We start from the raw sequence: 24,502 nt of genomic DNA on the forward strand, positions 1-24,502 counted from the left end.
TGAATTATATTTATCCTGTTATCAGATGGTGCAGAGATGACAACAGGCGGTGCACCAGCAACAAATTGACCTTTGAATAACAGCATTGGCGGTGCAGCTGTCATAACATTATCACCCCAGGGTCCCCAGGGAGAAACAAACACACCAGCTCACCCAGTGTGACATCTAAACTATTCCCACCATCTATCACCTTCACAAGAGCCCCTGCTGCTCATGTTATGCTGGGCAACTCTCTTGATGTACTTTCTCTGCAGCGAACAACTCAGATGCATGCCAACAGAAGCCAGCAGCAGCTGACAGCCCGTGGTGTTGACAGATCATCAAGTGAGGTCCCGGATAAAACTAAACATGATACTGGAGGACTCTACAGAAGTGACGAAGGGCAAACTGAGGGAACGGATTACTGACAGATTGAGCCTGTACCTCTGGAAGAGTGAAATCTTCCTTTCCTTTCCTTTGAAATCTTCCTGCTGTTTGCTTTGTGACACTAGTTCAACTCCTGGCAGCACATTGGCACTTTGAACTCAACAAGACAGAACCAGAGACACACCTAAAGAGACGATACAAGGATCAAACCACTGCTGCACTGTAAACAAGGACACAAAAGAGATGTGTAAAGCCACAGCAATGGGTTCTTGACACTGGTACACTGATACTGATGAATTCATTAAGAGAAATTGACCATTTACATACAAATCTAGGGATGCATGATATTGAATTTATACTATTTCCAGTATCAGGAGTTTTCCTGTATTACAGGGGTCATCAACTACATTTGTACAAGGGACAGTTTTTCCCTAAGCTTTGGGGGCCAAACTTCAACATAAACTAAAGACATTTCCTGAATGGTCTAATCAATATATTTGTGTTTAGATATTTTTTTATTTTCTTTCAAATGGTTGTAATTTTTAGACTCTAACAGTGAGATCAGTCCCGAGATCACAGCCAGCCACAAGGGGAGATATTTTAGCTGAATATGCTAATATGCTGTGAAAAACCTAAGGGAAAATTGCACTCCCAAAATGCCTGAAGCCAAAAGTTTCTGAAGAAAATATGAGTTTTTCTCTTGAATTGACTGATAAACACATATTTAACATGAATTATAAAGGCTACTAACAGCTGAGATACGATACAATATTCCTTCATTAGTCCTACAAGGGGTAATTCCAAAAGGGGATCTCTGAAAAATGGATGAATCATTAAGTCATTCCTGATGAAACTGATTCACTTGTTTCGGAGTTGTTTTATAGCTGAAGAGAACGTGTGAAAAAAAAAAACACCAAAAATATCAGCGTATGTTTCCTCTGTATATGTTCTGAATTTTATCTTGGTTCTGGGGGCCGGATGGGAAGATGTGGGGGCCTGATGTGGCCCCAAGCTTATGGATGGCACTTCAGGAAGCATATCCGCTCATATTGGTCTATAAAAGGTTAAAATCTGTCACCCAATTTATCAGTGAGACTCATCATGTACAGCTTCATTTTCCATTTCCACATCATTTTTTTAAAAAATTAAGTGAATCCTCCTTTTGTTTCTTTATACCCCCCCCCCCCCCTCCTCTGGTTGGATGTTGCCATCTCAAACCCGAGCTATTCTCTCTCTGTGGTAACATTTTGACATCTGGCTGTTTCAGTGTACTTTAACATATAATAGGCACAAAGCCCAGAGTTCAGGTCAGCCTCCAGGGTAAAGCCCCAAGAGAGCCAGACTTTCCAGTGCAGAAAAATGACAGGATAACACGCTGAGGATGGAGGGGAAGTGAAGTGAGCTCATTTCCTATAATAGCAAGGACAAGGAAATGGATAGTGGGAGGGAAAGGAGAGGGGATAATGGTTTGCTATATGTGTGTTTAATGACATGGTCAGACAAAGAGAGACCCCACTAGCCTCCACCTCCAAGCTCAAGTCCCCTCAGGCACTTGAAAATGTAAGCAAAATGAAAAGGGGAACTTCGACATTTCTGGTGGTGCTATTGGGAGTGGGCATGCACTTGGAGAGTGAACTGTGTTTTCTTAGGACTGTAACAAAATAAACTGCATAACCAAGAAAACTGTGTGGATTTTAGCCTGTGAAAACACTTTTTGGGATTAAAAACATTTGTTGAAATGTGTAAGAAAATAAAATAAAAACCTCACTAAAGAGTAGAGATGGGTGATATGGACTTAAAAAGTTTATCATATTTTGCTGTATTTATTGCGATAATGATAAATCACGATAAAAAATAGCATCATTCAACCCAACCTTTTTGGCTAGGTAAAACGTATCAAATGGGCTGCTTAACTACACCAGCTACATATAAACATATAGGCTAAACATTATCAAAAATATCAGGGTTTGCATTAAAAATTGACCCTAAACTAGAAGTATTTACATCACGATTTTACCTCAATGTGGCCCATCCTGGGTATGACCTCTTTGTCCAGTTTGCCTTTATTTCTAGTGTTTCAATCCAAAATACAGTCTGATATCCTCTTTCAAGTCTGAAGGTTCCTTCAGTGGAGCAGACCTGCCAGGCTCCACCATGCTTATTTTTACAGAGATAAGTCACTTACTGCAAGTCCAAGTTGAAGATCTTGTTGTTAAATTAATACAAATAAAAAATGTATGTTATTTTTAATTAAGTTTGATTAAGTACATGATGTATAATTATACTGGAGCCTATACTGTGGTAGTAGTAATAGTCACATTTTCAGATACAGTGCATACAGTGTGGAGCTTAAATGTTTATCTGTCCCTCCACCATACACTTCTGTCTGTCTGTCTGCTGTCTGTGTGGTGTCTACTATAGATAGACACCTATGCACCTAAAAGACAGAACCCACAGCACTGATAAAAAGAAACATGCATCATGTTATCCATCATATCATATACATTGTATATTGTTGTAAATGTTACATTATGCTAACTTTATAGAAAATCTACATGAGATGCGAGTTTATTACTCATATCTTTCTAAATATTAGACTAAGCGCTCCACCATTTCCTCATGTAAACGGTGTCTGATTTCCTGTAACCAAACCATTTCCAGATAAATGAGGTAGCTTCTCATTTAGCAACAAACTCATCCTCTGTTTCAGCTCCGCCTTCCACCATGTTTATTATGCTTCTGCATGTGATTTACGAGTGCATCGCAGTGATGATGTATGTATGCGCGACAGTTGCAGACACACACGTCATCAACCATAGTTTATTGTTATTATTGTTAAACGCCGTTTTCTCATCGTGGAACGTTTCTTGGGGGGGTGTATCACAAACGATAAGATATCGCCCATTCCTACTAAAGAGAACAGTCAGTTCATTGTCATATTCTCTTTTACCTTTAACAGCATTTCTTCATGCAGAAACATTTGAATTTCCATATTCAGGTCACTGCAAAGCATTTTGCCACCACCTGCCATACTCTGTCTTTTTTGACAAAGTAAGCTGTCCCAATTGTGCAAAAAAGGCCAAGATAACAGATTCTGGCAAACCAATTTTATGCATTTCTTAGAACTCCAAGCGCCATGGATTAAGCAACTTAATCCACTATGGTTAAATTTGTGAGTATGACCCTTTATAAAAAAAAAAAAGAAACTCATTGGTAAGTCTTAGCTGTCATCCTTCCGTCTCTCACTCAGACAGCTCTGCATTGTGCAACAGTTCCTGTGTATGTCTGCAGGCCTGCAGGCTGCAGTATCTACTTCCCCCTCCTACACACATAATCAGAGCAAGGGGTGTGCACGGAGAATTAAGCTATGATCTGTTTCCTATCTTCACACCCTGAGGTGACCTAAACTGAAGGCAACAAACAAGTCAAACACCTTAGGATACCCACACATGAAAACCCCCCAGCACGACTCAACACTGTGCTAGTGCAGCCTTTCTATGACACAAAAGAAGCGAAACAGGTTAAAAGCGAAGATATGAACCATCTGTAGAGGAAGGGAATAAGGCACATTCTCTCAGCTATCGGTATCTCAAGAGGGGAGGATAGTGCTGTTTGGTCCCAGAGGGCTCACACTGAGACACACAGTCTGCAGGATCGGGCTTTATCTTAGAAGCTCTCCCTGTAATTGCAGGATATTCTCCTGCTTCACATATACACTCACAGACCAGCTATCCCAGTGCGTCATGCAGCTAATTGGGCAGCAGTGTGGTGCAGACTGTTGAGTAAACACAGCCAAGTCAGGCTAAAACATTAGACAGCAGCTGCGTTGGGTAAATCTCAAAGAAGTGGCACATTTTTGCAAAAGGTACAAAGAAGTGTTAAGATCAGAAACGATTAATGCGGTAGGAAGCTGATGAGATGAGGTTTCTTGTTAGATGTGCTGCTGTTTTTACCTTTGACTCAATTCAGTCAGAGAGCTCTGGTCTCTATAATCAGTAATCACACCTGGCGCCCACTGAAAGTCAGACTGTGACTTTAATAGGTGGGAGAAACTGGGTGTCTCTGCCACGCTGACCACACCAGCTTATCAGCAGTAGAACAACTTGTGTTAACATCAAATATGACTATCTACAGTAAATATGCCTGTGCCACTGATTTTTATCACCATACAGTAGCCTAAACTTCAGTCTTTCATTCAGCAAAGATTCACATATGATATGAATTACATCTTCTTATACTAAGGAATACATTCTTCATGGTTTTTTATAGGTTTCCAATGTTTCTGGAAGTAGACAGTACCCCCTCCTTTGGGTTTAACTAATCATACACATGCCCTTTGAGAGATATATAGACAACGGTAAAGAAACTGGGCACCGGTCACATACTGTAGTACTTCAAAGTCCCTGTGTCTTTAACTACACTATAGCAGTAGCTTCAGCTCAGGTTTCCCCGCTCAGCTCAACATGTTAGATACAGTATATGGCTTTTGGCTGGTAGATGGCTAGCAGTGCTTGAGCAAGTCAATACAAGCCCTCTAACTGATCAATACTGAGTCTACCTGCTAAGCTGTGAGAAAGTCACCTAATCAGAGCAGAGAACCAAAATGAAGCAAATCCACAGGAGGAAACTACCTTTGAAGATGTGTGCTGTTTCAAACTATTACAACTAGGCGGGCCTTAATCTCACCCTGCAGGGTTTGGCAGCAGTCTTTTATAACAACAGTGAAATAAAATACAATAATACACATTTATATGATGTAAAAATTTCAAACTACAATTTCAAGCATAGATCTCAGTCTGTTTTCATGACTCAGAAAAGTTTATATAAAAATTCCTATTTTCACATCAGAAGTCAGTCTTTGTCTGAAGTTGCACAACTTGGGTGCAGGTGATGTGACAACAGTGACACAGGATAAACGCTTCCAGGAAAATCCTTTTCTGACGCAAATGGGCAGGCACTGATCCCACAATGTTGGTATAGTGTCATACTTATCAGCCTGGGACAAATGTTTGCAATAGATACACCTGAGAACATAACTGCTTTGATAAAATTTGATTAAAAATGTCATGGAAGATTTTTTTTTTTATATATATATAGTAGTTGTGCAACAACAACCCTCGCAAGCACCTTCGGATCTTTAAGGACAATTATTACCAGGGTGGAACCCGACAAACCAAGTAAGGTGGGGCCAAAGTTATGACCTAAGGTGGGGGGCTAGATGCAATCACATTGTTTTTCGCAGCTAGCAAAGCATAGCAAAGTTTGTAGGACTTCAAAGTAAACATGTGGCTAACAATGCACCCACAACAGACATTACAACTACTGTAACAAAGACAGGCCTCACCTATATGCTATGTAATGAAAAGAGCGACACTGTTTCCCTCAATCATATCCTACCTGTGTGAGAAACATTTTTCTGTAGTAGACTCAATCAGTGAGGTGGGGGCTTGGAAATACTTTCATCTTGCTCTGGGGGTTCAACAGCAAAAGTCTGGAAACCACTGCTTTAGGGGTCTATAACAACTAACAACTGACAACTTGTGTTTGACTGAAAGTCCTAGATACTACAACAGATAAAAGTTTGATATCCAAAGATCTCATATTTGAGGTACTATCTAAGACTTTTGCTGGAGCTCTTACCAACCAAGAATGCTTCACTGTTCACTTGAACTCCACTTCCCTACTTCCTGCACAAAGCTTTATCCTAGTCCGCAGATTTTAGAGCCTGAGCATCCTCACGGTTGCTACAGAGGCCAGACATAAAGGAGGAAGAGAGAATGACTGCTATCATGTCACTGGTTTCAACTGTCAGTAGGGATGGGTACCGAATTCGGTACTTCTATAGGTACCAACCAAATTTTGTCGGTAGTCCCAAGTACTGATTCACGTAAAATCAAACGGTACCATGTTTTGGTACCCAAACACATCTTTTTGAATGCAAGAGAGTGGAAGAGCAGTCAGTTTTCCATGCCGGACACGAACACAGCATTGCACGCACAGGATTAATGATGTCGGTAGCAGCTAACTGGATCAACAAAACAAGCATGGCTGATAGGATGCGGTTGAAGGAAGTCCTCCACTTTTCAAAATACGATGCAGGTTACGCTGCAATATTTCAGTGGATAAAACTCCATCCTAATAAAATAGTAAGCAGTGATTTTAATGACCAAAAACACCTGGCAGTTATATGCCCTGATTAGGTATACAGTTGCTGAAACAGTCAAAGCACAAAGGTGGGTCAAGAAGAAGAGCAGAGCGGAGTCTGATCTTGACCTTCAAAACGTATTTAGCAAAGTCTGAAGAAAGTCCCTCAAACCATTCTTGAGATATACTAACAACAAGGAATTACCATGAGGCCTATTTTATTGACCTGTGAGCCTGACCTCCAAAATCAAAGCAGTTCATCTTGACTTCAGAGTAGACACTCGTGCAAAGTTTGAAGAAAATCCTATTAAACTAGGCCTGAACAATTTAGCGTTTTTCAATTGTGATGGCAATGTGCAAACCCACGATAGTCACATCGTGGGGATGTGCGATATTGCTCAGGTGACCTGAAGCATGTCTCCTGCATGGACATCAGGCTACAGGTGACGCTACTGCCTTTACTACATTGTAATGTGCTACAGGTAGACAGTCAAATCCATGAGGCCGATCCTAGGTGAGTGGATTTCTGCTAAAAATTGGTTGTGTAACAGCTTCAATGTGCGCTGCAGTGTGACAGTCAAAGAAGCTCGGCCTTGTAAGCATTCATTTAACCATAAGCTGCACTCGTGGGTCTGGTTATGTCAGCTAAATGTGACTTTGATTGTGGTTTGAAATGGTTGGTGAATTTTAAGGAACACAGTGGTGAGTTTAATTGTAAAGATCATGAAGAAATGAGCCGCTCCGTCCACTTGCTGTCTCTTCTTTTCCTTCTCCTCTGTGTATATTGTCAGAGGGCTGCACAATGTGATATTCAAAATCCAGAATGACATAAAGACCCAATATTAAAAATGTGATTTTTAATTTAAATCTAATAGATGTACATAAAAAGGCACTTCATTCGATACATCCATACAGGCTGACAGGCAATGCCCACCACCTGCGCTGAGGCATCAAAATTAGTTAAGATTGTCATGTTAGAGTTAAACAAGCTTCTCTTTATATCGCAACTCTACACAGGAACAATATATGCTTATCTTTGAAACAATCCCAGCGTATTCCCCTTCACATAGTGTGAGCCATGTCACACGGATGCCGCCGCCTTCATTTTAGATTAACCATTGGATTCTTTGATCATGAGTAGAAGTGCCTACAGGCTGCACAGTATGTCAGCCTTTACACTGTTACATGTGGCAGCCTCACTGCAATGACCATGGCCAGCCATGTAACGGAATCCAAGCCAACTGCAATGACCAAGTCATGAACCGAATCTATAATGTGTGCTGCAGTGCGAGCATCATATATCAAACCATAAAACACATCAACTGAACTATCCCCAGTGGAAATGAAGAGCAGAGCTGCCATCTTAGTCCTAGATAAGACTTAAAATAGACAAAGTTGTTTCTCCCTGAGAAGTCGTCTTTTCCTGCATATACACATGCATGTGATGCACTTGTAGTGTGCATGCATATTAAAGAGATTTGGTTAAACTGTCTGACCGTATAAACATGCTAAAAGTAAATGCCCCATTCTTTTGTGCCCGCAGGCAGTAAGGATGCTCTCACTGTGCCAATGTATTTACATAACATCACTGCCTGTCAAGCCTCTGAGCAAATGTGTTTATGTTCATCTTACACTGAAGTGTGTGTGCGCATGTGTGTGTGAATCATGCAGAGATATTTCCTACTACAAGGCTTCTGTTCTCAACGTTCGAGCAGAGCATGCTGCCAAAAAGGGACTTTTCATTCGTGCCAAGCTCGGAAAAAAAAGGGCAGGTAAGCAGAAGAAAAGAGAAAATCAACTACAGTGAGCAGCAGATTTTTTTTGTTAGTAGATGGGGAGGAGATTAAATGTAAATCAAAGAGCAGAATCAGCAGGGAGGCCTGTGAATGAGTGCTTCCTGTTAATGAAAGCTTAAGTCCTCTCAGCTACATTAACTAATGGCTCTCTCTAGGGATGCCTAACAAGAAAAACAATCTAATAACGCCATCTTTTTTGGGACAAAAGTAGTCGCCATGGAAGTTCCATTTAAGATTTGTTTACATAAACTAAAAATGGAACAACAACATTTTGATGACTTTGTGCTTTCCTCAGCTTGCTCAAGAAAGATCCAGAAGGAGATCAACATTTCATGTCTCAGAAATTAAACTTATCTTTCAAAACCAAAACTCATCTAAGGGTGTCTGGGGTCATTTCAGGAGGGGCATGAGTGGGGCTTCACTGGATACACAGGACTTTTCCTATGAGGCTATTCAGTAATCAGGGCAAGCTTTCCTCAGCTGCTCCATCAGATACCATGGCAGCAGATGTGAGCGCTGAAAGCGTACACGGAGGCGTGATGTAGCACCTCTGTAAGGATGTCACACCTCTCCAACACAATCTGGGATTAAATAGATGTATTATGATTTCAGATGAAACAAAAGCATCCTTTAGACAGTGGCTTGTATTCTCAGAGAAATAGCAAGACAAGTCAACTTACAAATGCTCTACATATATGAAGACACTTCAACTGAGTATGAAACCAAGTATCCAAACCTGATGTTAATAACTTGCCTGTTTATTTCCCTTTTTAGAGACCATAAACATCCACCATACATTCCAGCTTTATGTCCTGAAGCAGCCTTTGCATGCTCTGACATGCAATTCAAACTGCACACTTCTTACATACACATTCGCGAGCGCTCAGTTAAGATTCAGACTTCTCCGGTAATTCCTCTCAACCTCCATACAAGGCTATGAATGGTAATTACTGATATGAAACCTGCTGTACAGAGCAGAGTATGTGATTAGCCTTCTAACCAGGGGCACGACTTAACAGCCAGCCATCACTTCAAAGGCCCACGAGAGAAAAACTCTGCAAGTTCAGTGTCAATTTCAGCTGAATATTCTGCTTTATGTGGCAGAAAAGGCGAGGGCGAAACTGTACAGAATGCAACAGCTGCACTGACCCTCAAATAATAAGAGATTTAAAAAATTAGAAATTAGAGTATGTATTTTGAGGATGGTGTAAAAGTTTACCCATAAATACATGTTTCTAAAGGATCACTTTTGGTTGCTCTTATGTTGTTTTGTAAAACAAGGTACATTTGTTCAGCAAAGTCTAAAAATAAAATAAAATTCATCCATCACAAACAGCATCAAGTGTTCAGAAAACTGCATCCTCATTCATACTGTTTTTTTTTTTTTTTTGCAGCCAAGGGAATTGTAGTTTGCTTCCTTTTCTTCTCTGAGATGCATAGCAAGTAAGATTGTGAAGTTCAGAGGAGCCCTGTTGCATAAAAAGAAAGTAGTAGACAAATGGTACAGGACTATCAAAAATAATGCAGGAACTCCTTACATTTTTAATCCTTCAAACAGAAAGTTTGAGAAGCAGCGAGACATTAAAGTCTGAGAGAGTGCCATTCTCCCTTTGCTACTAGGGAGTACTTTCAATCAGACGTTTGTGTTAACGTGGGTGTGTGTGTGTGAGCGGTGTGTATGTGTGTGTGTGAGAGAGCTCTAATGCTGGGAACAGTCAAGGGTGTTCACCATCTCTATCCAAACAGCAGCCCACTCATTATCAAGCAGACCCTGCAATGTCTGACCCCTCAGTTCAGTACCACTGGGAGGAAACCGGTCAAACCCAACACAGCCTAGTTTGGCTTCACTATCCAAAATAAAATCACTCCTCCTTTATCTTTATCTGTCAGTCAACATCCAGAGTTTAGCATTTCACAAATTCTCTTACATCCATGCTGGGCGGAGACATGTGCTCAAGGGTTCTGTGTCTACTATAAACTTTCCCAAACACTGCCAACAAAGTATGATGGGAATGAAGGCCTACATAAGGAAACAGCATGTGGCAAATATATACTGTAACTTTTCAGCACTGAAAAATTGCCAATGTTTCTGTGCAATATAGATGAATTGCCCGAGTTTCCCTTTATGTTTTAAGATTAATTATCCTCATATGTCTAAGTCTCATTAATTAGATGAAGCTTTGTAAAATTTTGGTACTTTTCAGCTCTACTGATCATTAAAATATCGGGTTGTATCGCTTTAAAACACGTGATATCTAAAAAAAGTATTGCAATGTTTCTGCATTTTAAACTCATGTGTCATGTTGGTCCAAATGGTCAAGTCTTTCACACTGTTGCACAATTCGTCTGCTACCACCAATGTTGGTATTTTGCAACCAGGGAACATTGTTGAGCCAAGATCTACTCACCCAGCAGCAGCAGTTTCACTTCTCTGGCCGCCTTCTCTCCATCTTCTCTCAGGTTTTTATCAATCATTTTAGACCTCTCGGCCGCCGCTTTATCTTCCTGACTAACCGTACACCCCATGGTTCCTAGTGCGCGCTTCAGGACTGCTGCTTAGTGGGAAAATGTCACTCTGGAAAAATAAAGGCTTAACGCCAAAAAAGCTCTTACTGAGAAAATAAGAGTCGAAGTTGAGCAAGGCGACTTCCCTTTTCTGACGAGTGGCAACAAGCGTAACTGTGTCCGTTCATCCGCGAGAGAGAACGAAAATCATAGAAACAACCGATTTCCTTCTAGAGATGTGAACTTGGTTTATCTCACGTATGAAATTCCCCAACACTCACTGGCTGTTCATCAAGTCAGTTGGCCAGCAGCATTGGTGGTTTCTGAGTCTTGAAGTTGTCCAGCGACAAAAAAAACTTTTGGTTGACTTCTAGCTACAGTTCATAAGGCAGACCATAAGAGTAGGTTAAACTCTCGACAGAGTTAGCAAAAAAAGTATTCCAGCTGTTGAAAACCGAGCAAACGGAGACCTCCCCTCAATAAACCTACCGAACACACAGTCATAGGCTCGCGACAGTGTCTGTCGTTGCTGTTTTAAATAGCAGTTTGTTTTAATTTCTGTTGCCTTTACGCATTCTTCCACCGCGTTGAGATTTCTCACGTTTGAAGCCACACCCGTAGCCGCCGTGAAGTTCCCCTCCGCCCGACGAACAGCGAGACTGAGCCGTCACCTCCCAGCTCAAAAGCAGCAGGGCCAACCTTCACTAGTAGGAAAAAAACCGCCCACTCCAGGTGCTTCATGGGAAATGTAGTCAACTGCTCCATGTAGGAGCCGTTAGAAATAGCTTTTCCCTGCCTTCAGGTTTTAGTTTTTGTGTGCATTTCTGACCCAGGTGGAGACGTGGGTTTATAAGATATCTCAGTTTACCAGTAGAAATATAAGGGTGTTTTAATTTGCTTATTTATTGCTAGCCTCTCATTTCCGGCTAATAAGTAGTGCTAATTGTCGCTTCTTTTGTGTAGCATCAAAACTAACAATTTAAAACAACTTAATCTAAAAAATTGGGGGTAAATGTGAGCTTGTTTTCTTACGCAAGAGAATAACCATGTGAAAACATCCCAAAGGAAAATAGGCCACTGTAGGCATAAATTCTGGCTAGATTTTAGGGCTAACTGGATGTGACTAGTTTATCCACAATGTACTAAAAGGTCATAACCAAGCAGGCCTAGTCCACTCTCTTTGCAGAGTAGTCTCTCTTACAATAGTCTGGGCTGTTAAATCAGTGAGCAAAGGTGGAAAAAGAACTAGACTAATGTACACGAGTAAAAGTGCAGATGATATGGTTAAAATATACTCAAGTAGAAGTGAAAGTACTGGTCTATAAATCTACTCAAGTAAAAAGTAAGTCATCTAAAATTCTCTAATAATACAGAGAACTAAGTTGCTACTTTTGATACTTATGGGGCTTTTACAGTAAAATGCCATCTATCCTTAAGGTGCTATAATTAGGCTACATGAGAAGACGAATCTCCAATCAGGTTGTTAATTATAAGGAGTGACTTTACCTAAAGTAAAACGCAACCACTGTTTTGGTTTAGAATGTGGACTACTTCTCTTGCTATGTGCTACTGGCTCTATGTGTTGGTAAAGTCAAACTACAGAATATTGTCTTGTTGTTGGCAGAAAGCTTTGACCTCCTTGTTTTGGCTTTTAGTGTTATTTTTTTTTCTAAGCACTTGTTGCTTTTTAAAATGTAATAAAGGACAATACTTCCCCAAAATATGTTTGAATTAAAAGCTGGAGTTGTGATATTAAAAAGTACTAAAAAAAACTACTAAATTAGTAATTTGAGTAAATAAATATTATTAGTTAGTTTTCATCCATGGCGACAATTTGCTAATAGCAGGCTTGAATATTAAAAGTAGGCTAACAGAAACCTACTATATAAAGATAAAAGTTTAAAAATAATGAGGTTGAAACGTTCCCTCTGAAATGTTGTGAGGTACATGTTATCAAATTTAACAGGCTATTTGCCAGTAAAAAAATCAAAAACCTGTATACAGGCTTATATCTACTGAAAATTTTTAGCAACTGCCCACAACTAAATCATGCTTCATGATACTCTAAAATGACATTCAGGTCAAAGAAACAGATTAAGGCTATTTCTAGACCATGAATGTAATGAGCATTAAGGTCCCTTATTCTAAACATCAGTAGTCTTAATAGGCCTATGCATATCTTTGATGGATTTTCTATTAATGTGTTTGTTAAACAGCAGCTGCTCTGGACCATTAACAAAGCACTACATCTGTATTAATACAAATATGATACAAACTACAACATTGTTCACTATGAAAAATCTTAATACATTGTATGATGTTCAAAATGAAACAGCTCATGTCTACTACAGCTTATTAGTGCCACCTTGTGGACTATAACCTAACTCTCACAAAAGGTATTAGTGTATTTTTTCTGTAGTTTTGTACTGCAAACTTTTTATGAATGCATGTAGTCAAAGATGTAAATGGCAGTTATCCCACTCTGAACTACAATGCCATTAGTTTGTGAAACATTTTTCATTATACATAAACTGAAACCTTGTTTAACAGTGTGCTCTAGTAAATTATTGTCTTAAACTTTCAAGTTATGCTGACCGGCATTGTGAATTCAGCAATACTAGTATATTCAAAGCAGCGTACTCTGCTGATTCAGTCACATAATCTTCACATTAGATAACATCTGATCTTTAGAATGGGCAAGATTCAAGGTGACCGAGCTTTCGCATTTTAGTGAAATTAAACTGTCATGGCTCAATAATGATTGTCATTACACTTTAGAATACTTTGTATAAAACGCTACACATAATCTCTCTTTTCACTAGATGCTACTAAGAGGAGGTCAAAAGGAGGAAATAAATGCATTTTTTAATCCTCATACCAGATAAAAGATGGGAGACAAAAGTTTTTGTTACCTCATTATCTTTATTGCAACATTGTTTACAGTACAATAACTGCCAGCAACATATTAAAATATATAGAGATACAAGAAAATAGACATGAATCAAAGGACAAAAAGGTTTAAAAGCACTTTGAAAATGATTACATTTATATTTTTAATCAGACTAAAACTTTAATTTCTATTTACATTGTACAAACTAGATATGCATATATAATATAAAGGGTATACATTTATATACATTATTTATAAATGCTGGCCAATGTCAATATTTAATATGTTACTATTCAATCATACACATTTCAATTAATCACACAAAGAGGGAGACTTACAACAGTGAGATCTATAGAGGTCCTCATCTTCTGTCAGCCACTAACCACACTTCTTCTTTAGTAACTTTTTCATTTTGTGGGATATTTATAAGTTTAATGTGTTGTGCACCATTGGAAACTGTTAATGACACTCACTTCATTTACCAAAAGGCTTCCTCATACATACAAAGAAAATCTCTAGCTTGCATTGGTTAAACCACACTACATGCATAGTGGCTGATCTAGATTTTCCCTCTGCATACAGACACATTAAACAATGTAATATCTATAGAACAGAACGATGGGTTGTTGTGTAACAACTTGACAAGACAACACTGCAGCACTCACTGTAGTCTGGTGTAAGAGTTTATGAAATGTAGGCAAGTACACCAGCTCACTTACAACTCCATGTTAGTGGATTATTATCTGCTGAGAAGCAGCAAGGAAGTCAGTAGTGACCAAAATTACACCACTGATTACACATCACTGACTTTAACAGATAAATTTAACAAAAAAGAAAAATACTTGCAGGCATTATAACCTGCCTTTATTCACTGAACCAATTGATATGCCACAAAAAAACATTAAACATGAAGTTTAAAACAGCTGTTAATCCACCAATAGTTGGAGTTGAATACTCAAGAGTACAGGTCCAGGTTTAACAACACAAATTCACTTCAAATACAGTGGAGACATGTCTTCTTTTGTTAAACAACACTGACACTTTAAACCTCCAACATTACATCCAAGTAATTAGGGGGATTTTTATCTACAGAATGGACCAGAGGAGGAAATTAATGATCACAGAGGCTCACAGAAAGGCTAACTGACATTAATTCAAGTAGTGTTTGAGAAGACATCCATTTGTTACCATCAATACATCGATAGTTTTTCATACTCTACATTAGACTGATCTGTTTATCAATGTTACATAAAGGGGCATGCCCTTAAATCATTTATAAAATAGGTGAATTTCTCAAAAATCATTTGCTTGCATCTGAGCGTATTACTGGCTACAAGAAGTTGTGCTTTTAAAGAAAGTGCTATTGCTAAACACCAGCTTTTCAAGATTGTTAACGAACACAATAATCCCATGTCTGACGTTTCTGTGAGGGATCAAACTTGTGCTGGAAATATTTACAGACATCAAAATGTTTCTCACCACTTGGCAAAGTGACCCTGTTTTTTTATACATGTTTTGGTTATCTCTGTTTACTTCCAGTAAATGTTCAGAAACAACACATCAAATCCTTCCGGCAAAACAAATCATCCCTGCTTGAAGATTAAGAACACTGAGCAGTAACTTTCAATTTCATATATCACTTTGATCAGAACAATCCAACTTATGAGGTCTTGAGTACCATTTATCACTGTCAACTACACAGTAATACTTAATATAAAAAAACACTGAATAATACAGGCTCTTATGCGGTTATCTGGACATCCAAGAACTACTTTAAACAGTTCCTGCCTCTCTTCTTTTCATGCCCTCGGAAAGATTTTGTGTGGATTATTTCATCAGTCCCTACTGCATCTTCTGAGGTTTTCATAAGGTAGTGATTAATCATCATAAAAAAATACATCTAGTTCATACTGTATAGGAATGTTACTTTAAATGTGCTCACAACACTACACCACATCTCTGCGTGGATTTGACCTTTGCTCACAGCAGCAGCACATTTCAGTGGAATAGGAGCTAAAGGCTGCATATGTTAAAGGAATAGTTCAACATTTTACTGTCTTTAAAGCTAAGATGAGCTCCATCAGCTGCAGCTGTAGCTTTAAATTTACAGTACAGACATTAAGTTTGATCTTCTCATCCAACTCTGCACAAAGCAGGGAGGAATATTTCCTAAAAATGTCAAACTAATCCTCTACCTTATCTTTTCTCATGTGCAATGAGTTGTGCTATCATTTCCTCTGTAGCTATTCAAATAACTTAGAATAATATAAGAAGAAATAAAAACCATAAAGTATTATCTATGATTCAATAAACTTCTGGTCTTCACCAGTTAAGAGGGAGGGGCCTCAGATTGTGTTTTATAATCTGAGGAGTAGTAAGCAGATCATAAATTGTTGGCAGAGGCTCAGAGCCAACACGAAGACAGGCGTATGAAGACAGCAGCTTTTTTAAATTGTTGCTTTTCTGTTTTATTACATCCATCTCACAAGGCACAGCCTCCAAATATTAGTTTTACTCTTCATGCACCTGGCCTATTTTGTCCATTTATTATCAGCTTTCCCCCAAAAATAAAATCTATAAAATCTGGTTTGCATTAATTGCATGGCAGGATGAGGCTTTTGCACAGAAATAGAGAGCCATCCTTAACTCTACACACCTCTTCTGTGGCCAGTATTCACCAACAGAAATGGATAGGACATCTCCAACATAAAACATTGTTTGAAGTAAAAACTGTAACATAACAACACGGATGTGAATCTACAATATAAAAACAGAGAAGAAGCAGAAAGTGGCGCCTAGTGACCACTGCTGGCTTTGCTGGTACCCGATGTCCAGTCGATGATGATAAAGCTGAGACTCATGATCATAAACAGGAAGCCAATCCCAGCAAAACAGGCCGCCTGGAGGAGAGAAGACTGGGTATAAAATACTAACAGAGAACAGCTGATGGACAGAAATAAACATTCGATGAAGGCATTATTGTAGTATCATATTTACCGGTGACTTCCTTAATAAATTATTGGTTATGTGAATGCAATATTGTCTTAACTGAAGGTAAAAAAATTAATAGGATAAAAAATGACTGTTACTTATTATTTTTTGAGGCATTTTTTTCCTTAAATTGATAGCACAGCTGAAGACAGAGAGAGAATATGGGAAGACGTGCTGAGACCAGGAATTGATCCTGCACCCACTGTGCTGAGGACAACAGCCTCTCCTTACGGGGACCTGATCTACCCACTGAGCTACACTGGCACCCTGCTATGCTGTTTCCTACATCCTGAATGTGATCTAGAGAGAAACCCCAGAGTGTGTTGTTCAGACAGGATCAGGTCAGCCTCATATGACCTAAGACACAAACCAACCTACGAACCTACCATCACTCAAACTATACTTAAGTTTTTGTTTTTTTCCAGGGAAATGCTCACCAGGATTTTGGGGACAGAGCGCAGTGGCTCATCTTCTTTGGGTACGATACGAATGTAGAAGACTGCAGGGAAGATGAAGATGAGACAAGGGGCAGATGTGGCACCTGGCAAGAAGACAAAGAAACAGAAACGATTCATTCATTTAAACGCCCGTTTATTTTCCACATTATCTGATTTAAAGGGAAAGTTATTTAAAAAAGGCAGAATTTATTTTTTATTATGACGTTGCTCTTTTGGCATCTGTTTCTATCCTGTATCATCATGTATTGCTGATGCTGGGCCAAAACCACGTATCTCCATTTCTCATTATTTAAATTTTTCTTATCTTTCAGTGGGTTTTAACTAACTTTAAAGCAATAGAAACTGTCAAAAAATGCTGGCTCTGACATTTCAGTGTTAAATTATTAGAAAAATACAGCAGGTTTTTTTTTTTTTCATTCCCTAAGAAAGTAATGATTTTGGAGATAGGAAGTTTTGGCCCAGTGCTTGTGGTGTTTAGTTTGAACAATGAGTTTGAGCTTGAGTCCTAAAACAGGACATTGAGTCATGTATAAAAGCTATCAAGAAGTGTCTCAGAGCGTTTTCACATTAGTCACCATTGTTTCATACCCACCCCTACCTTCTCCCTCGCTGGTCTGCTTTCACATAACATCATTCCTTGCCTGAGCACATTTGCATAATGTACACACTACGCAGTAGATGCAGTAGATAAGTAGTTGTTAGCAAATCCACCATTAGAAGCAAAGAACAAGAAATGACAATAACTCACATTGTCAACTGGGTGACAGTGGAGCCCATCCTGCTATTGTAGATGCTTTAATTTTTTTCTTAAATGCCACTAATGACCCTCTTCCTACTTTTGCATGCATCCAAGGGGATTAAATGGATCCATGCTGCGTGAATGTGACGTGTTTTGAAGAGACAGGAGACGTTTAGAGCTGCCTTTACAGCTCTACCTGCTGATGAGTACCCAGTGCCCGAGCACAGTTGCATTCACATCTCCTGCGGGCTGTGATTGAACACACATAAATCATGCCCAACACCACCACACCGAGTCCAGCATGCCTGTGTACTCTAGACTGAGGTCCCTGAAGTGAAACCACCCTTATTTTCTTTCCTTACTGTTGTCTAAATTCCCCCTGCATAAATAAAGAATGACTGTTGTTGCTTTTATTACATTAATAATGGCTTTTGGCTAAAACGTGTCTGTTTTGCTTAAAATAAATGAGAAAATTCATTTATGAGGATTGCTTGCCGGGATTACTGCAAACATCACTCAGCAAAGAGACTAAAACTTGAAGCTGTCACCACTGGTAATTTCTTATCTTTACTTTGTTCTATGGCCAGCAAAGATGGCTGGTTTGGAATTGAATGCTAAAACCTGTTGAACTCTTTTCACTGTCTTGAGTGTGAAACCTTAAAGCACTCTGAATTATACTGCTAAAACTATTAGGATTTTGTCATAACATATACATACAGCAATTAGGTGTGCGGATAAAGGTGCAGGCATACACAATATTATACTTGAAAAAGCTAAACTAAAGCTACTCTGGTTTGCCAGGTTGTCTCTGATGGTAACCGAGTCTTTTTAAATGTTGATTCTTTCCTCTGTCCAAACCCCTCGTCTCAGCATTGTTGTAACTTACCAATGATCCCAAAGATGCCTAGAATGTCGGGGGCAAAGATGACCAGCAGGTTGATGAAGGTGAGCAAACTGATGGCGATCAAGATGTGACGGGGCCAGTTGAACGTCTTGTTTGGAAACATCATCTGCTGGATCGCCCTCCGTACCTGACCAGAGTAGGACGGAATATTTCCAGTTATTTCACTGTATTTGGAAAAAAAGTGCCTAGTATATTTCATTTTAAGTTTACTGTGAATCAATATATAAATGCTCCAAATGAACTTACAGGGAACAGTACAATGGGCACAGTGAGCGTGACGGCGGTGAGCACAGCCACACGCACACACAAAATCAAAGTGTCATATGGGTCAATGCGGCTGTAGGTGTGAAGCAGCTCTGATTCCACCTGGCCTGAAAGAGATCAAAAGAGAGAGTCCCAGAATTATGAGTAAAGAGGCATAAAAAATAATATGTATCAATAAAGTTGATCAACAAGAGTATTATTACAGTCCAAGTAAATAATCAACAACATATGAATGGCAAAAATTAAAGCAAAACTATGAAGTAACTCTGATTTACGAACAAGCTAAATGGTAAGAAGTATTCTGTCATCTACAGCTAATAATTGTAGAGCTTTTATAATTCAATGTGCCTTTTCATTGCAGTAAAATAAATGGTGTTTGTGATGTCTGCAATATGACCACTAGAGGGGGCATATGCACCATGAAGCTTTAAATCTGCAGTATTATTTTGATTCTCAAAAGGGCAGATATGAAAACAAGCAAATAAATGACAGTGTTATGGTTAACAAATTGTAAGCATGAATAAAGAAGAAGCACAAATTAGGCAATGCAGGAGAGGGAGAGAGAGATAAATTATTGTATAAAATAAGGAGGACCAGGCCTCACCATAGAAAGTTAGGTATCCAAAAAGGGCAGCCAGGAAGTACATGATGTACATGACTGCAATGGAGATGTTGGCCACATGCTGCATCTTTTTCTTGGTGGGACTGAAATCAGAAAATATTGCCATGTGATGCACACACATAAACACACACACATATATGCACACACAAATAACATCTTGGCATTTGTTTTCAAATGAATGTCTATGCCCAAATATCGTCATGTAGCCCAGTGACTATAAAATATCACCTCTGGCTGTAGGGCTACACTGTCCTCAGTAATAGGCCTCAAAGCTTCAGTAGCACATAAAAAATATCATCTTTGGAAAACAAGCAACAGTGGTTCAAAGCGGGATGATAAATTTAAACTTACAACATGCTAGTCATACAAGCAGTGCCATCTCATTTCAAAATAAAGTGAAAAAGCAGTGCATGTGACTGCATTATGATCAGCCAAGCACAAATCAAACACAGCAACTTTCCTCTTTGTTATGTAACTGACTTTTGTCCACAAGTTAGCAGGAGCTCTCCATCGGAGGAACATACTTGCGCAGCTCTGTGTAGATGGGCAGGACCTCAGGGTGGCACACAAAGGCGAACGCCAGGATGGGGATGGTGTAGGCCGTCTGAAAATGAACCCCAACAGGTCACCATAGATACAGCAGCGCCATCCCAGACGCTTTACCACCAACTTCGCTCTTTACTGCCCATTACTCCCTCTGACACATCACAGAGAGCTAATTGTTTCCGTGTGATTAACTTAGCCTGGCTCTGGTCCAGTTTTAGCCTATTAAGAATGCCTTACTTCTGAGCTGCTAAGCAGCGGGGATTGCTCTAACCCTCGTTAAGAAAAAGTCTAATAAATCTTCAGGGAATGCTTTATAGGATTTTATAAAAAATCAGGAACAACCTGTCAGTATTTGCTAACACTCTGGAGGAAACCGCAACATTACATAACTTGATTTTATTGGGGCAATCAAGTGCATTAACACAGCTTACTTTGAGTGAGCTGTGCTCAGGAGTCTTTCTGAAGTATTCTCCTGTTTTGAAAGTTTGTACTAGGTGTTGCTTTAGTGGTATTTAGAGAAATGTCTGGCCTTTCCCATTTCAATCTTTGCCGTTCTTTTAAGCCTTGGCATTCCCACTTTAGTAAAGAGGATGCAAATGCAGTCTTTATTTTCTGCTGAAAGGAGCTAATAGCTCAGAGTCCCTTTCTGTCTTTGAACCTTTCACTAAAGGGATAGCTGCAGTTTTTGAAGTGAGTTGCTTGTCGATAGTAAATGTATTAGCCACAACAGATGTTGGTCAGCATGGTCTGTTTAGAGTAGCACCAGCCAGAGGGCCAGCATGGAAGCTAGGCTGAACAGTGTAATAGACGAGGCCATTTGCACCAGATCTACAGTGTTATACTTTGATGAATTATGTGCTTCAAATGGCTCTGTCTGCATTGATGTATGGCCTAACTTTTGTGTAAGCACTGTGGCAAGTTTCTCCTTAACGGGCCCACGCTGACCGGCATCTCCTGTGGCTTATACAGAATGTGGAGATGTCGTCATGCAGCGCTTCGCTAGGTGGCAGGCAGCATATTTAAAGAAACGCCTTTGGTTTGTTTAATACAGTTACCTGGCACCTTTCATCTGTACTGTAATAAAACAATGTTTGAGCAGCTTTTATATCACTTAAAAGGGAAGAAATGGAGAAATGAGAAAAAAAGTATAAAGGACTCAGGCACGAGAACTTAATTTCAGCTGCTCTCTCAAAGCTAAGGTGCCCTTCTTTCTGGCTTAAATCAGACAAGTAACAAAGCTTTAGAAATGAAACACTTGCAGTGGAAAGGTATGTTTAACAAAGTAAAGTAAAGTAAAGTCATAGTTTATTAATCCCCAAAGGGAAATATACAGAAATATACAGTGCAATCAGAAAATATTCAGACTCCCTTCACTTTTTTCATTTTTTTAATGTTGCAGCCTGGTGCTATGGTTGAAAGAATTCATTTTCTCATTAATCCTCACACAGTACTGCATCATGATAAAGTTATTATTATTTTTTTAATAAATAAACTTTAATTTCTCATAATCTTTGCTGAGATGGTTTTACACTTTGACTTGCTTCCACCTTTGTTCAGTTATATTTATTGGGCATGATTTTGATTTCACATGGAGGTTTTTGCAAACTCCAAGCAGGCTTTCATGTGTTTTGCACTAAGGAGAGCATTTTGTCTCACTCCTCTGCCACAAAGCCCAGATCAGTGGAGGGCTGCAGTGATGGTTTTCCCTCTCCACACAGGATCTCTGGGGTTTCGATCAGAGTGACCATCAGGTTCTTGTTCACCTCTGTTACTAAGGCCCTTTTCCACTGATTTCTCAGTTTGGCTGAGCGACCAGCTCTAGGAAGGGTCCTGGTTGTGCCAAACTTCTTCTTCTACTGGGGAATTATGGAGGCCACTGTGCTCGTGAGAAGCTTTTTTGATTTTTTAGTGACAGATTTCTTTGTAGCCTTCCCCAGATCTGTGCCTTGCAACAATCCTGTCTCTGACTGCATGGCTTGGTTTTTGCTCTGACATGCATTGTCAGCTGTGTGCCTTTCCAGATCATGTCCAATCAATTTAATTGAACACAGGCAGACTCCAATCAAGGAGAAACATTTCAGCAAAGACTGAGAGAAATGGGAGGAACCTGAGCTAAATTCCAAGTGTTTTTGAAAAGGGACTGAATACTTACGTCAATATGATGTTTCAGTTTTTTGTTTTTAGTAAATTTGTAAAAAAAAAAAAATCCAAAAATTCTGTTTTGACTTTGTGATGTTGGGGTACAGAGTGTAGATCAATCAAAATGAAAGTGATTTTTTTTTTCAACTGTAGCATCAAGCTGCAACATAGGAAAATTAAAAAAGTGAAGGGGTCTGGACACTTTCTGAATGCACAGTATGTTTTTATGTTGTCTACAACTCAAAAAATATTACATTTCCATCTCTATAGTCTTAGTTTCAAAAAATAATCATTTTTTTAGTTTTCTGAGTTTAGTGTAGCACGTCTGCACCAGAGTAAGCATATCTTAGCTGTCTGTGGCCAGTCTTTGTTTTTGTTCTGTGTCTGAAATGAGAGGAAAAAAGGATTCCACTGTCATTTTTCCCAAGCTTGATTAAGTGATCTGATTTGGCACGCTGTAATTTAGCAGTCTTGTCAGACTATGCTGAATTCTTGAAGTATTTATCCAAACAAAAAGGGTAGATTTGTGCATGATCCTTTAAAGATGGCGCACAACATTTTACATGATGATATAACTTTCCATTATCTAAAAACTTCCTGTTTTGATGAGTACTTAATGCAACCTCACCTCAAAAAATCCAACTATCCTTTGTATTGCAGACTATTTCATATGTTGTACAGCTGAATCATTTTTTTAATGCAACTGATCAAACCAACAAACCAAGTGTGATGTCATGCTGTGGATTGTGATCTGTTACTAGCAACATGCTGAAGATGACTATGACATAAGGGAGTTTGTGTGTCAGTGCTCACTGCAGTGGAGGTGGCTCTGCACATTGAGTGACATGCATATACGTACTTGTGAGTTGAGGTTGGCCATTTTGGGGATACAGGCAGGGTCAGGCTCCCCTCTAGGATCTGTAGCACTGACATTCAGCCCAGTGGCAGTGCCGTTTATTGCAAAGTCCACAAAGGGACATGGGACGTTAAACTTCTTGTAGATGACCTGTACAGTGCAGAAGAGAGGCATTAAGCAGGGACAAAGATTGTGAGAAACACTAAGTATACAAACAAGCAGAGAATAGCACAGAGAGGGCAGAGACAGAGAGAGAGAGAGAGAGAGAGAGAGAGTAATGTGTGGATTACAGCTCGCACAGCCAAAACTAGGTCAGAGAAACACAGAGAACCAGCACAGCCTGGAACCGCAGCGTGCAAACATTAGTCCATGGCATTGAGCGGAGAGAGCGGGGAATACTAAAGAGGTGGTGAAAAAACTTGTTTCAGACAGATTCTAATGCATTTTAGTATTCTGTTTGATGTTTCTCCCAACAGACAAGTCAACAAGCAAAAGAGTGATGTGTAATTAACATGACTGTATCAAAACAAAGCACATACCGAAATGAGGAAGAAAACCATGCAGCTCAGGGAGAAGCCACTGGTGTATCCCAGGTATCCTAAAAGACAAATGTTACATTTGCATTTCTCCTAAGCACACTACTTTACAGCCAACTTCAAGGAAATGCTAATTTAAGCCCTGTATAATATCTGCCTGCTCTTTTCATCTTCAATATAATCTCTAATGAGAGAGAGCAGCTTTTTCTTCTGCTGTATGTTCTCTGGTGGACTTGTCTTTGATGTCTCGGCAGGAGGTTGAACTTTTACGAGAGGTCAGCCAATACGCCTCCTTTTCTCACTTTCAGACTGGCTTTCCCAGCTTCTTTCTTCTTTCCATCTGTCTTGTTACACATACTTTCTCGTCTGAAGGATTGTGATGCAGACAGACGCTTGAGCAAACTTGTGAAACACATTGGAAATGTTTGATGTATCACAAGGGCCAAAAACACTGCATTTTTAAGTAAGGATTGTTTGTTAATGGAGCATTTTCAGACATGGCTACATGGTGACATAAAATGCAAAGGCTGGGTATGAAAATGTCCCTAAAAACAGTTTTGCATCAATTTGTGAGTCAGAAATCTGAAATTTCCTTAATATCCCCCTACATTTAAGATTATCCTTCAGGATTTTCCCATATTTTGCCACATTCATTTTAACCTCCTTTACAGCCTTCCAGGGAGACTTCCAAGAAGCACCCCCACAGCTTGATGCTGCCACATCTCTATTTAATTGATGCGACTTTG

The 24,502-nt window shown here is 39.4% G+C and overlaps 2 protein-coding genes across 6 annotated transcripts in view; both read right to left on the minus strand.

The window, feature by feature from the left end:
• Positions 1 to 11,484, minus strand: part of LOC121506698 (guanine nucleotide-binding protein G(i) subunit alpha-2) — a 79,655-nt gene extending 68,171 nt beyond the window's left edge. The window contains exon 1 of the mRNA XM_041782546.1: positions 10,715 to 11,484. Coding sequence (XP_041638480.1) covers positions 10,715 to 10,832 — 118 coding nt within the window. The 5' untranslated portion in view covers positions 10,833 to 11,484. The remainder of the gene's footprint in view (positions 1 to 10,714) is intronic.
• A 2,250-nt stretch (positions 11,485 to 13,734) lies between these two features.
• The window catches only part of LOC121507124 (sodium-coupled neutral amino acid transporter 3-like), a 67,145-nt gene continuing 56,377 nt past the window's right edge, over positions 13,735 to 24,502 (minus strand). For all 5 annotated transcript variants that reach the window (XM_041783298.1, XM_041783297.1, XM_041783294.1 and 2 more), the window contains 8 exons: positions 23,760 to 23,818; positions 23,224 to 23,370; positions 20,204 to 20,283; positions 19,662 to 19,762; positions 19,040 to 19,164; positions 18,776 to 18,920; positions 17,130 to 17,233; positions 13,735 to 16,601 (listed from right to left, as the gene is read on the minus strand). In XM_041783298.1, the coding sequence (XP_041639232.1) occupies positions 16,497 to 16,601; positions 17,130 to 17,233; positions 18,776 to 18,920; positions 19,040 to 19,164; positions 19,662 to 19,762; positions 20,204 to 20,283; positions 23,224 to 23,370; positions 23,760 to 23,818 (866 nt within the window). In that variant the 3' untranslated portion in view covers positions 13,735 to 16,496. The remainder of the gene's footprint in view (positions 16,602 to 17,129; positions 17,234 to 18,775; positions 18,921 to 19,039; positions 19,165 to 19,661; positions 19,763 to 20,203; positions 20,284 to 23,223; positions 23,371 to 23,759; positions 23,819 to 24,502) is intronic.

This window comes from Cheilinus undulatus, linkage group 3 (genome assembly GCF_018320785.1).
Source record: "Cheilinus undulatus linkage group 3, ASM1832078v1, whole genome shotgun sequence".
NCBI classification, from domain to species: domain Eukaryota; kingdom Metazoa; phylum Chordata; class Actinopteri; order Labriformes; family Labridae; genus Cheilinus; species Cheilinus undulatus.